This window comes from Diabrotica virgifera, chromosome 3, assembly GCF_917563875.1.
Source record: "Diabrotica virgifera virgifera chromosome 3, PGI_DIABVI_V3a".
Classification (NCBI taxonomy): Eukaryota; Metazoa; Arthropoda; class Insecta; order Coleoptera; family Chrysomelidae; genus Diabrotica; species Diabrotica virgifera.
In genome coordinates this window covers 150,430,872-150,446,344 of record NC_065445.1, presented here as the reverse complement: position 1 = coordinate 150,446,344, position 15,473 = coordinate 150,430,872, and the positions used below count along the sequence as shown (strand labels likewise).

The 15,473-nt window shown below is 33.7% G+C and overlaps 1 protein-coding gene across 1 annotated transcript in view; it reads right to left on the bottom strand.

Annotated features, from left to right (window-relative positions):
- Nucleotides 1–15,473, bottom strand: part of LOC126882102 (GTPase-activating protein) — a 317,689-nt gene that overhangs the window by 178,863 nt on the left and 123,353 nt on the right. Inside the window, exon 3 of the mRNA XM_050646950.1 lies at nucleotides 8,057–8,327. Coding sequence (XP_050502907.1) covers nucleotides 8,057–8,327 — 271 coding nt within the window. The remainder of the gene's footprint in view (nucleotides 1–8,056; nucleotides 8,328–15,473) is intronic.

The following is a 15,473-nucleotide window of genomic DNA, read 5'->3' as shown; positions in this document are numbered from 1 at the left end:
ACCCATACTGTGTTGTAATCAATACAAAAAATTTATTTTATATACAAACTTCCTAAAACTACGTAAATACATAAATAAAAATAAAAATGTTCGTTTAACAACATTGTTTCATCACACTTGTCACTCACTGTGTTTTCGGATTGTAAGCATATAATCTATTCTTATGTATTTCCTTGATTTTATTGTTTTCTATTCTGATTTTACAATTAACGTTATTTACTTCTGTTATTGTGAAAGGACCTACATAAAGACTATCAAACTTACCATTCTCTTCCCTTTTTACCAGGACTAGGTCTCCTATTTTAAAGTTTGGAGGTGTTGCTTTGAGCTTATTCTTTTCTTGCCGCTTTTTTTGTGTTTTAATAAGAAGGTTCTGGCTCTGTCGTGTGCGCTTTGTAGTTTGTATCGTAACTCATTGTAGTAGGCATCTATATTGTAACATGGTTGAATCTCCTGTGTAAGGTCTTCCGGTAGGTTAACCTTCCTGTCATATAGCAGTTCGAACGGTGTGTATCCATGATACGCGTTAGGGGTTGTATTGTAGCAGTATGTGAACATTCTGCAACACACATCCCAATTTTCTCTGTCTTCGTCTATGAATGCTCTTACGTACTCGTTCAACGTTCTGTGTAGTTTTTCGCAACTTCCAATGGACTGTGGGTGGTATGCCGTTGAAAAGTTGTGCTCTATTTTTAATAGCTTTGTTAATTCCTGCATTACTTCGTTCTTATACTCTGTGCCTTGGTCTGTTCTTATTTGCTTCATGAGTCCGTATGTTGGTATGAAATGATCAAAGATTCCTCTTGCTATTGTCTCTGCTTCTTTATTGCACACTGGTATGCTGACCGCGTATTTTGTCAGTTCACACAACATTGTGATACAGTATCTATTACCTTCATTACTTCTAGTGAATGGACCTATTGTATCTATGTATACTATGTCCCATGGTTTGGAAGATGTGTCCGATATCACGAACTCTTCGACATGTGTTCTTTTCGGTTTGTTAATTTGACATTTGTGGCATTGTTTAACGTATTTTCTTACGTCTTTTTCCAAATTTTTCCATCGGAATCTTGCCTTTAGCTTCTTTATTAGTCTATTATTCCCTACGTGTCCTCCTAACATCGGGTGATTATGGTATTCTTCTATTAATCTGTGTTTTTCTTTGTCATCTTTTATTGTTTCTGGTACTTCACATATGTATATTTCTATATTCTTCAATTTTTTATTTCCTTCTTTAATAAATTCATCAATTGTGCACAATTTAAAAATAATATCATTTACGTATATCTTTACTTTACGTACTGCATTCTCTACCGCCAGCTTATCAAGCTGTGCCAACGCTTGGTAGTAGAAGAGAAGACACTTCAGGACACTTTGACCTTTGAACCCTAGCGATACAACATCGCGCGTGGCTGTCGATGCACCGCGTGACATGGTCCGATTTTGACGTATGGGGTGTCAAATGAAAGCGGTGGCGACACAGAAGCCAACTGTCACTTCTTCTGTCTACATTTGACGTCATTCACGTCCACGTCAAATGTCACGTCATTCACGTCACGTCATTCACGTCACGTCATTCACGTTCTGCGTCGAATGTCACGTCCTACGTCAAATGTCACGTTGCACGTCAAATGTCGGATGGAAAACTGAACAATGTCACATATCTACGGTTAATGCCAGGTTCTGTGTCGAATGTCAGCGCTTTGCCACGTCCTACGTCGAATGTCACGTCATACGTCAAATGTCACGTTTTCTTAGGCACTATACGGAAAAGAAGAAGAATTAAACGTTGACAGAAGAAGAAGTAACAGTTGGCTTCTGTGTCGCCACCGCTTTCATTTGACACCCCATACGTCAAAATCGGACCATGTCACGCGGTGCATCGACAGCCACGCGCGATGTTGTATCGCTAGGGTTCAAAGGTCAAAGTGTCCTGAAGTGTCTTCTCTTCTACTCTTGGTTTAAATCGAAATGATCCAATCCTGTGGCTATGCTTTTGCTGCATTTTATTTTGTTTTTGGCCCTAATGCTCAGTGTTGGTGAGATTAGTTCTGATCCAAAGGACAAAATTGGTAGTCTATGCGCCTCTAAATTATTTAGTACCTTCCTTACTGTCTGTTTGGTGGCTTCTGGCTGTAGTGCGAGTTCACTTTCAGCCTTTGTTTGTCTTGCTTCCTTCTCCTTTTCTCTTGCTTGAGCTCTTGTTATAGCTAGTATATGGGTGTTGTCTATGTATAGGTTCTTTAGTTGATGCAATGTTATTCTTGAAAGGCTGTCTGCGTAGTTACTTTTCCCTGTTATATACTCTATTTCGAAGTCATACTCTTCTAGGTCTAATCTGATCCTCGTGAGTTTTGAGGTTGGTTCTTTCATTGCAAATAGGTGTGTCAAAGGTTTATGGTCTGTTTTTACTTTGAATGTTGGTGCTCCATATAGATAACATTTAAAATAATTAATTCCCCAATGAATCGCTAGTAATTCCTTAACGATTATAGGTTTATTACATTCTCGTTTACTAAAACTTCTTGATGCATATGCTATAGGTAGGTCTATTCCGTTGTAATCTTGACTTAGGATTGCTGAACAACTCTCATTGGATGCGTCTGTTGTTAGGATAAACTGTTTGTTGAAATCAGGATATTTTAAAATTGGTGGTTTCGTCAGAGATGCTTTAAGCTTTTTGAATGCTTTTTCACACTCCTCAGACCAAAAAAATTCTACTCCTTTCCTCGATAATCTGTTGAGTGGTCTGCATATTTCCGCAAAATTTTTAATAAAACGTCTATAATAGTTGCAAAATGCTACAAATCTCTTTGTTTCTTCCGCTGTCTTAGGTGTCGGATATTGTTCAATTGCTGCATACTTCGCTTTGTCGGGTGATACTCCCTCTTGAGAAAGATCATGTCCTAAATATGTTACTTCCCTTCTAAAAAATTGACATTTTCTGGGTTAAGTTTCAAATTGAATTTTCGACATGTCTCAGATGTCTTTTTCAGGTTGTCTAGGTGATGTTTTTCGGATATTCCAATTACTACGATATCGTCCATGTAAAGAAATGCTTTGTCTGGTGTTAATCCTGAAAATGCTATTGACATCATTCTTGAAAAGCTATTCGGGCTTACATTTAATCCAAAAGGTAATCTGGTAAATTGAAATGCTCCGTTTTCCGTGCTAAACGATGTGTATTTTCTCGATGACTTTTCTAATGGTATTTGATGAAAACCTGACATTAAGTCTATAACTGAAAACCATTTTGCTCTTCCTAGTTGATCTAATATCGAATCTATTCTTGGTAATGGGAATTTGTCTGTAACTATCTTCTTGTTCAATTGTCTAAAATCTATGCATAATCTCCATGCTTTTCCTCCATCTATAGCTTTTTTCGGTACCAGTACTACTAGGCTGTTGTACTCGGATGTAGATGGTTCTATGATTCCTTGGTCTCTTAGTTTTTGTACTTGTCGATTTAATTCCTCTGTTTGCGCATGAGGTGTCCTATAATTCTTGATATATACCGGAGTTTGGTCTTTAACTCTTAGTTTCTGTTCGTAGAAATTGTTACAGGTTAACATATCATGCCTTAGGGCGAATATGTCTGCATATTCTTCGCATAACGATACTAAGTTATCTCGTATATATTCTGGTATGTCTAATTTCAGTGATTCTCGTAATTCTTTTTTCCTATCCTTGCTGTCGTTGACTAGTCTATATATATATTGAATAGTTTAATGTCCAACGTCCTGATTGTGCTTGCCTCTACATTTACTGTTTCGTATGTTGTGTTCAAAATTTTGATGTATGGATTATTACTTGAAATAATTGCTCTTGCTATGAATATTCCTGGTTGTATTTCTTGTTGCTCCACTATCCTGTCGTTCCTTAGCGTTTGAAAAATTTTGACTATTCTGTAAATTTCACATCGTGGTGGTATTATTATGGTGTCATTATCTATATTATCCAGAATTTTCGTACTAATGTAACAATCGTTGTCCTCTTTAATGTGCATTTTAAGGTTTGCGTAGTCCAGTATACATTGAAAGTTAGAAATAAAGTCTCTCCCAATGATTCCGTCTGTTGGAATTGGAAAGTTAGGTTCTACCAATTGAAAAATGTGTTCGAATCGAGTTCCTTTTACTTCTAGTGTTGTCTCAACTTCTCCCATTGTTTGCAACTCTCCTTTAGTGACTCCTTTTATTTTCGCCTTTGTGTTTGGTTTCACCTGTTTCTTCATAAAATCTTGTGAACATTTTAGTATTGAAATATCAGCTCCTGTGTCTATGATAAAGGTGCTTGTGTTTTCAAGGATTCCTGTTTTCATTCGTACAAAGTTCGTTAGGTTCAGGTCGAAGTTGTAAATGTTATATTTTATTTCTGACTGTGTGCTTCCAACTTCTTGTTCATTCAAAACCCCAACTGCTGGTTTTCTTGTTCTTCTTGACTGTCCTCTATCTCTAGTAACCTTACGTTCCTGTTACGTCCTCCTCTCTGGTTTCCTCTGTATGTTTGATTGTTAAATTGTCTGTATCTTCTGTTCGAATAATTTCGTTGATTGTCCGTTGCTTCTCCTTCGTTCCGTTGTCCGAAGTTATTTCTTCTTCCTCTGTCATATTTGTTACGGTATCCTCTTCTGTATTGCTGCTGTCCTCTCCTATTCTCGTAGTTTGTCCTATAATTTAAGACTCTTCCTTGTGCATTTTCTTCAGTCGTATCGATCGATAAAAATTTAGATACTACTTCCTGCGGTGATGTAAAGTTACCTGCTTCCAGTATTAGCTTAGCTTTCTCTGCATTAACGTTTCGTTTCATTGTTGTTACTACTGTTTCCGTCGTATATTTCTTCGCTAACTCCAGTGGCATTCCTTCCGCTATGTATGCTACTTTTAATTGTTCTGCTAACTCTTCCACTTTAGATGCGTACACTGCTGCATCTCTATGCCCTTGCCTTTTCTTGGCTAATTTGGCTATTAAATTCTTCGGATTATCACCTCTTAGTTCTTTCTTCAGTGCTTCAGCTATCCGTGGAATCGTATCTTCCGTGGTTATTAAGTTCCTAGCCTTATTGGTAAGTCGTGTTTTTATTAGCGTTACAGCTGTGTCTTCATGACCTTCTGCCAATTTTCCAAGTAGTTCTAATGCGTCCAAAAATGGTTGTAATTTCCCTGCGCTTCCATCGAACTCGTTGGGCAATATCTTGCTTGCGATATTCAAAAATTCATTGATTGTCAGAGCCATGTTTAATATTGTTATATCTTGTTTTATGTCACCTTTTTCCTCTTTTATTTCGTCGTTAATTATTTCTTCTTCTACTTCCTCGTCGCTTTTTCCTTCTTCTACTTCCTCGTCGCTTTGTTCCTCTTCAACTTCCTCGTCGATTGGTTGATGTATTGAATTTGGAACCACTGTTCTTACATTTACTGCTTGAAATGAGCGTATAACTTTGTCTCTGATTTTTCCAAAATATTTGTTGCACGCTTCCCTCTGTTTGTCCGAAAGTGCTTCCCAGTTTTTCTTAGTTAAGTGCGTGAACTTGTTATAGGATTTAATTAGCTGTGTCGTTACTTCTTCCTGTATGTCCTTAGATTTCGGTACTTTTTTCTTTAAGACCCTTCTGCTCTGTCTTCCTACTTCTTGTGCAAGTTCCTCAACTATTTTGACAAAATCTTCCCAAGTAACTTTGTTGCTACTCATTTATACATAATTTTCTATCCTCAGTTCCTGCACTTCTTAGCGAAAATATAAATTCGATAGTCTTACGGTGTATATAGATATGTAGTATATAGATATATAGTAAAAAATAACGAGATAAAATAATACGTCAATATATGGTAAAAATATGTAAAAAAAAATTGCAATAATAATAAATAAAAGTTCAATAATAAATAACGTTATATTAACCCTTGTAGATAAGTAGTTAGAATAATAATGTAAATGTATTATGCATATAGCGTATATTTGTTATATTTTTATATCGTATATTTATATTTATAGTGTATATTTACGATAGCAAATATTAAAATCATAAAAAAAATTGCAAAAATGTACCCTCGTAATAAATAATATAAATAATATATACCTCAAATAATAATGGTAATATGCCATGTGAATAACTTTAATATGTGTTAAAAAAATTCCAATAATACCCATAAAGATAATTAAAAATAAATAGATAAAAATACTAGAAATATACCTTACATTACTGCTATATCATTCATTTGTTAAGAAATATCGTGGAAATACCATAAGAACAAAATATAGACTCACCACTTTAAACGTTTGTGTTCGTATCACCAAAAGTTCTCGATCGACGTTCCCTGGCATTGTCCATTGTCCCACGATGTTCCATCTCCATACCATTGTCCATTTAGCTCCATGTCAGGCCTGCTGTCTCCATCCTTTCTACATACCACACTGTATTCTAGGGTGGTCGAGGTACCAGAACATTGACGTTTTTCTCCATTTCTCGTTTACCAGTTTACTTCAGTTTCTTCCCTGGTCTTGGATCGCCATATGATAGTCCAGGATTACTAGGGCTATCTTCTCCCGGTAAGGGTGGTTAACCCTTATCCGAGGGGTGGAATGATTAATAGTCGTTTCACTGTTGAAGTTGTTTTATTATACTCGCATGAGTACAAACTGGTAGCAACCTACGTAACGTCGTCTCGCGGAGTGTAGATGACACTATCTTTTAATGTGAATAATCTTACATCTAATAAAATAGAATGACGAATGTGGAATGTGTAATGAGGATTCCCTTATTATGTTTTGGTTGTATAAATATATTTAAAAGTGCAAAGTCAGCGTCGACCCTGAAAAGTGTTTATAGTGGCTGTATGTATAAGTACACCTCACGATCTAGGTCAACAATGTTTATGTAACGAAAGAAGGTTGGAATTGTTTATGATGACATTTAAATAACCGAAAGAAATTAGCGTAGATAATTAAAGGGTGTTTTTAAAAGATATCTAATGAGTACAGATGAATTCTTGTACAATTCCAATAACCTCTTTGTCCATCGCCCATCTGTCATTCTAGCTATGTGTCCTGCCCATCTACATTTTAGTGGCTATATTTTCGATGACGTCAGTCATCTTGGTACTTCTCCTGACCTCTTCGTTTTTTATTTTGTCTCGCAGAGTTCCAACATGAATCGTTTCATTCTTCTCTATGTGACTCTCAGTTTGGTAGCCGAGGCTTTCAACACTGGGAGAACGCATTGATCAAATACTTTTCTCTTCAGACATGTGGGCAGGTCACTTTTAAAAGTTTCTCTCAGTTTTCCATATGCTGCCCACCCAAGACCGATTCTTCTCTTCAATTCATGGGTCCGATTATCCCTGACAATCATAATTTCATGTCCTAGGCATTTATATTATTTGTCCATGAGTTCTATTTCTTGACCATCAATACTGATGTTCTGATTGGGTACCAAATTTGTCATTATTTTTGTTTTCGAGATGTTTATATTTAAACCTACATTTTCTGTAGCCCCAACGAGTTCCTGTACCATCTCTCTTGTCATTTCTAGATCCTCAGCTATTATAACCATATCATCGGCGAAACGTAAGTTGTTTTACGTTGTTTTAAGTTGTTTTGTAAGTTGTAGATAATTCTCCATTTACTTTTATTTTTGGTCTAGCAACGTAAATTTGGCGATTATTGTAAACACCACGAAAATTATATAGGTACTATAAAAAAGAATCACATGAATATGAGTAAAGAACTCTATTACAGTAGAACCCCGATTATCCGTGCTCCTCGGGACCGGACGTTGGCACGGATAATCCGAACATTTATTTCTTATTATAATACATATGTACGTCTATCCATACATATATACCTACCATAAAAAGACAACAGAACAAATAAATCTTTCATTATGAGTCTTCCTCTCCGCGTATAGAGTTTCCGTCGAGTAATTTACAGTGACGCTATTTTGATAAAACCTCAAAAATGCAATTTAAGTAATACAAAATCATAGCACGGATAATCCGCAGCCCGGATAATCCGCACACGGATAATCGGGGTTCTACTGTATTAATTTTGTAGTCCATACCTGTACTAGCAGCCTTCTTTTGTAGACGTTCGCTTCCGTATCGAACTTAATTTCAATGTTCACTTTCCCTTGCACCTCGGAGTCAGCGTCGACCGCTTTGATAGGGAACCAATGATCCTTATTGTTATAGGAAGACAGCTGCTCTCTCCGGATCGCCACCTTGCCCAGCATCTTGTCCTGTTTCAGATGGCGATCCCGGTCCAACACGTAGATCGAGATGAAACGGAAATTTCGAGGGACCTCGAACTGAAATTCTTCACCGAAGAAAGGACTGCAACAAAAATATTTCATTTGTACAGAAAATTATTAAGACAAAAGATTGTTGTTACATAACGACAAAGAAAAAATAACGAAAAATGCTTACCACAATTAAAAAAAAACGTGGGACATCAAGGTTATAAAAAAATATAATTTTTCTCACTGCTTGAATTAGTATAGTACTTTAAATTTAAATTGAACTTCTAAATAAATCTATGTAAGTAGTTAAGGGCAGGCATATACAGTGTGTCGCATTTAAGATGAAGAGACCCCTATATTTCGGCTATCAAAATAAATACAGATTTGAAATTTTGCACAGTCAGCAGAGGGTTCACATTTTTTAAGATAGTCAACTGAAATTTAAATTTTAAACGCGACCTACTGCGAATCCCCAAATATTGTGAATTTTCGATATTTTGCTTCGCGCTAGAGCTATCGGAAAAAGTTATTTGGAAAAGTTGTTTCAAATAAACTCTACATACCAAATTTCATGAGAAAATTCACACTTAGTTTTTTCAGTATTTTTATTTTGTAGTCAGGATTCTAAAACATACACTTGTTGTCGCGAGATACATCTCGGGACAGGCAATTGTAGGTTTTAGGATCTTGCAATCTTGTTTTAGGATCTTGGATTAGATCAAAATTTTGAAGAAACTAAAAATGCGAATTTTCTAATGAAATTTGGTGTGTGGGGTTAGAATAATATTTGGAATAACTTGTTCAAATAACTTTTGCCGACATCTCTATCGCGAAGCAAAATATCGAAAGCTGCGTTTAAAATTTAAATTTCAGTCGAGTATCTTAAAAAATGTGAACCATCTAGGTTTGGATCCCGCGTACCAAAAAAAAAGTTTACTAATAGCCAGCTGAAAATTTGTTAATAGCTTAACGGTGTCTAGTCGGACAAACTTTTATGTATGGGAACACTGGAGCAGGGGATGTTTTAATTGTGGAACGTGATTTTAATTGTGGAACTTGTCATTAGTCCAGGGCGCATCTGTTTTGAGATTGCCGTTGAGAGGTGACTCAAATTTTTTTTTCAGAAATTGCTTGAAAATAACTCGAATAATAATATTTGAGTTATCCTCCCACTCAAAATGGTCCGGAACATTGTTTAAATAATCAAAATGTCAAAATATGAAGGAAAAATTCGATTTTTTTATTGGTTTTTTGATTATAACTTTTAAACTATTCATTTCTGAGAAAAGTTGTACTAACATAAAAGTTGCGTAATTAAATTTCCTACAATACAGAATTGGTTAAAAATGTAAAAAATAGTCACCCTTGTTGCAAAATAGCAATAATGGCGAAAAAAACTATACAAAAACAAGTATTCGCATTTTACGTTTTTCAACCATTTATGCTACACATAGAACCTTCATATTTTACCCAGAAAAACTTTATGTAATAGTAAAACAACACTGTAAATTTCATTAAGATCGGTTTAATAGATTTTGCAAAATAAATTTTGCAATCCAGCTTTCGCAAAAAATTTTTATTTCATTTAAATATTGCAGGACTGAAAATAAAGCAGATAGCAAGTTTTTTTTTGCTTATAGAAAATTGTACCTTTCATTTGAAATTCGCAAAATTAAAATCTATTAATTACCACGGCGTCAGGCAATTTTTTAAATAAACATTAAATTTTGGTGCTACGCGCAGGACAGCGGTGTTTGACTCACAGAAATTGATTTCCACCAAAATTTCTTCCAATCTTTATCTAATATATTATTTGCTTACTCTATATTTTGTTGTATTTTAATATTTTAATTGCACAAAAATCAAACTAATTTTATTATTGTTTGTGAAATATTGTTTAAACAATTGCATATGTTTAAAAATAATAAACTTTTATTCTCTAAGTTAAAATATATGAACAAAGAAAGTTTTTGCTAAAAAAAGTGTTATTTCAAAGGATAGCGTATGTGTTTTTATTTTGCAATAAACAAATTTATTTATTTATATCGAAATGTAATAAAAATTAAAATGTATCAATCATTATCAAAGGTCATTGGAATGCCCAATCAGAGCAAACTATCCGCTGTCCTGCGCGTAGCACCAATAATTAATGTTTATTTAAAAAAATTCCTGACGCCGTGGTAGTTAATCGATTTTAATTTTGCAAATTGCAAATGAAAGTTACAGTCTACTTCTATAAGCAAAAAAGATTTCAACTTGCTATCTGCTTTATTTACAGTCCTGTAACATTTTGAAAAAATGAATTTTTTTTTTTGCGAAAGCTGGATTGCAAAATTTATTTTGCAAAATCTATTAAACCGATCTTAATGAAATTTACAGTATTATTTTACTGTATCATAAAGTTCTTCTGGATGAAATATGAAGGTCCTAAGTGTAGCATATATGGATGAAAAACGTAAAATGCGAATACTTGTTTTTGTATGTTTTTTTGTTGTAATTATTGCTATTTTGCAACAAGGGTGACTATTTTTTTTAAATTTCTAACCAATTCTATATTGTAGGAAATTCAATTACGAAATTTTTATGTCTTTACAACTTTTCTCGGAAATGAATACTTTTAAAGTTATAATTAAAAAACGAAGAAAAAAATCGAATTTTTCCTTAATTTTTTGACATTTTGATTATTTAAAAATGTTCCGGACCTTTTTGAGAGGGAGGATAACTCAAATATTATTATTTTGAGTTATTTTCAAGCAATTTCGGCAAAAAAATTTGAGTCACCTCTCAACGTCCAAATGTACTAATATTTTTACAGATGCGCCCTGGTCTACATCCTGATAAGTTTATGATTGTGAAAACTAGCAGGTTGTTTTTAAGTTTATTCAATAGCAAACTTTATATATTATGAAAAAATGTTTGTCCGACAAATATGTTGGGCATTTTAATAAGTCCGACACGTAGAACATGTCAAATGACAGAAATTATGTTGGTGATAAATAGCAGTCTGATTTTTGCATGAGAGTTTAATGAAAGGGTAACAAATCAATTGGAAATTCTGTCCGACAAAATACATGGGACGTTTTCGTAATCTGACGTTCAAAACCTGTAACCTGTTCCACAATTAAAACTTCCCCTGTTCCAGTGTTCTCGTACATCAAAGTTTGTCCGACTAGACACCGTTAAGCTATTAACAAATTGTCAGCTTGCTATTAATAAACTTTTTTTGGTACACGAGATCCAGGCCTAATCAACATGTATGACTGTGCAAAACTTCAAATCTGTATTTATTTTGATAGCGCCGAAATATAGGGCTGTCTTCATCTTAAATGCGACACACAGCCTCAGTCGCTCTAATTTTGCCCAGGAACGGGTATTGGCCACTCTAAAATGAGCCGCATCCTATTTCCGATCGAAAAGATCGGAAAAACTCGAACAATTCATTAGATTCCGATCTATCAACTCTTTTAACAAATTTCTACCATTCAATAATTCTAAGATTAATAATAATTAAGCTAAACCAATCTGAGATGGGATGTAACGCCACAGCTGGTGCAGCAGATCCATCCCTAAAATAACTACTAATAGGAACAAAATATAATGTATATTAATCTCCCCATTTACTAGCTAACATGGGCTAAAAGGAGAATTGTAAAAACATGCAGCATATAGGAAGGTTGTTTCTCCTATAAAGTAGTTGTCAGGGAGCGACGACAATAATAAAGGACCATACGAGTATAACAATGCCTTTTACGGATTCAATATAAGTTACACAAGGGAAATAACAACTTTAAAATGTCAAAATAAGCTAAAAATAAATCGTGTTTATGCAAAGAAAAAATTTATTGGAAGGACCTCGAAGAACAAACATTAAACAAAAAATGACGACGATCATTTTGATGACAGACAGACACACATGAGCTAGCATAGCAAAGAAGGCAGACAGGCAGTTTAAATGTTTAAACAACACCGATATGGCACCGCTTGGAATGTATTTATTCTATTTTATGAATGAACGGCTGTTGCATAACATTTGGCCCTGATAAAAGGAAATGAAAGATAGTTTTTGACGGTTTTTTTATCAGCGAGGAATGTGGAAATGGCTTTGCATAATTGTGTAATATTGTTTCGATGTAATGATAACGGAAAGGTTTACCGGAACAAACAACATGAGGTGTGTGTGTGTGTAACTTTAGTTGGTTAGCTAGGTGAATATCAGTGTTTTTTATTGGTTTCTTGCCCTTGCAGTATCACAAACAATGCTTTAACGTATATGTTGAACATCGGAAGTACTAGTTGTTGTTCAATAAGTCTTGCGGTTCGATAAGAGAGGGCGCTGCTACTAGCCTAATTTTTTTTGTTATGTTGGTACACTCTTCATATGAACGTATGTGAAGTTTTATTTCAATCTGCCAATTCATTATTTTTTTAGAAGCCATTTAGTATCGATGTGTCACAGTATTTTTTACAATGGAAATAATCAAGTATCGTGCAGTGATTGAATTTTTATTTTTGGAAGGTTTAAAGGTAAAGCAAAGGCTATAGCGGGATAAGATGGTCAAAATTACACCAGGCTCGATTCAGTTTTGGGTTTATCCATTCGAAAATATATAATTGAAAACTCACTCAGCCAAATATTCAAGTCCCTAGGTGCACCGGGGGGTCCGCTATAGAAAAAAACGTGATTTTTTGAAAACATTTTTTTCCAGACGCTGTATTGCTGCAAAAAATCTGAAAAAATTAATGAATGCGTATCTTAACAACACAAAGCCACCTGATTTTTTTCAGATTTTTAGCTTCAAAATTGAGCGCGGGAAAAAATTTTGAAATTTTCAAAAACATTTTAGGTTATGTTGTAAATTTTTCGACAACTTTAAAATATTGTTATTTTGTGTATTTTTTTCCATTCTTTCGAACGGCATAAGCATCATTATCATTTTCGACGTGGAAAATACCTAAAAATCGGAAAAACTGTTTTTTTGACATTTTCTGAAGTTTTTGACTCATAAACTCAACAACATACAGCTAAATTAATCATCATTTACATTTTCATATGTATTGTTACATTTACAATCAAAATCAGCTATTAGAACTTATTTTTTTTCCTACAGCATGCTCAAAAACCCCGTTTTTCGGCGTTTTTACTAAATAGCCTCAGAAATCAGTAAAAAAAAAAATTCTTTTAACGTTTAAAAAATTAAAATTTTGTTATTCTCGATAGAATGTAATACAATTAATACTTAAATAAATTATTTTTTTGTTTTGCACGATTGTTTGAATTTCATATATAATAATATCGTCATTATCGTCCCACTAAGGGTACCCTGCCATAGGCTTATAAAAAAATCAATATATTATAGATTATAGAAAAACATCAGAACATTTTGTATCTAGTGAGATCATCTTCAGTGACATTCTGTTTAGTTACTGAAACTATAGTCCGCTAGTTGATATATTATTATGTAGTCTTCAAAATTACATAATTATTTATTAAAATTTCCCATATAAATAGTTAATCATAAAAATACCAAAGGAAATAGCTTTAGAACAACATTAAAATTATACTTTTGAAATGCGGCACAATGTCGATATAAATGGATTTTACTAAAGCTCAAAAGCAGCATGACTTCCCTGCTCGAAAAACTGAAGGGGTACAAAGTTCTTTATTACTATGGTTTTTCAAATAACCGTAATTCTCATTAAAAAATTCATCGATTACGTCATCGCGCCCAGATGGATGACGTCACTACTAGTATGATATATATGCCAAAAAATCACAATTAAAAAATCGACCTCTTTCGGGATTTTTCCTTAGAGTCGACAGTTTAATAAATAACGAATTTATTCCTTTCCTTTGCATCATACTGTATATTAATTTGAATTTGAATTTTGTAATTTCATGAGTACGTAGTAACTTTTTAATAATTAATTTATTAATCCCTTTAAACACTGCACTCTTTAGGTTGCACTATTTAAGCAATTAAATAATTCAAATAATTTAGTAATTTATTTATATAGTAATTCCTCATTAACGTTTAATAACACGATTTTTATTATGTAAGTAGTTAGTGACTTCGACGGCAGTACTTGAGGAGTGGTTTTTTTGTATCGAACACAACAAAAATTTTATTTTTTAAACGTTAAAAAATTTTCCTCATTAACGTTTAATAACACGATTTTTATTACTAAGTACATAGTTAGTGACTTCGACGGCAGTACTTGAGGAGTGGTTTTTTTGTATCGAACACAACAAAAATTTTATTTTTTAAACGTTAAAAAAATTAATTTATTGATTTTTTATAAGCCTATGGCAGGATACCCTTAATGGGACGATATTATTATATATGAAATTCAAATAATCGTGCAAAACAAAAAAATAATTTATTTAAGTATTAATTGTATTACATTCTATCGAGAACAACAAAATTTTAATTTTTTAAACGTTAAAAGAATTATTTTTTTTACTGATTTCTGAGGCTATTTAGTAAAAACGCTGAAAAACGGGGTTTTTGAGGATGCTGTAGGAAAAAAATAAGTTCTAATAGATGATTTTGATTGTAAATGTAACAATACATATAAAAATGTAAATGATGATTAATTTAGCTGTATGTTGTCAGAAAATGCCAAAAAAAAAGTTTTTTCGATTTTTAGGTATTTTCCACGTCGAAAATGATAATGATGCTTATGCCATTCGAAATAATGGAAAAAAATACACAAAAAAACCATATTTTAAAGTTGGCGAAAAATTTACAACATAACCTAAAATTTTTTTGAAAATTTCAAAAATTTTTCCTGCGCTCAATTTTAAAGCTAAAGATTTGAAAAAAAATCAGGTAGCTTTGTGTTGTTAAGATACGCATTCATTAATTTTTTCAGATTTTTTGCAGCAATGGAGCGTCTGGAAAAAAATGTTTTTAAAAAATCACGTTTTTTTTCTATAGCGGCCCCCCCGGAGCACCTAGGGACTTGAAAACTTGGCTGAGTGAGTTTTCAATTATATATTTTCGAATGGCTAAACCCAAAACTGAATCGAGCCTGGTGCAATTTTGACCATCTTATCCCGCTATAGCCTTTATGAACGAATGTTAAAAGTGTATAAGGACTCTTCGCCTTCAATTATTAGGTACTGTAGAAAGTGAGTTGCTCCATTTAAACGTGGTCGTGCAAGCCGAGCAATATTTTGGCCGAAGTATTACTCGATTCTAGATCCTGACCCATTACTTAGCGGCAGGGCTGCTTTATC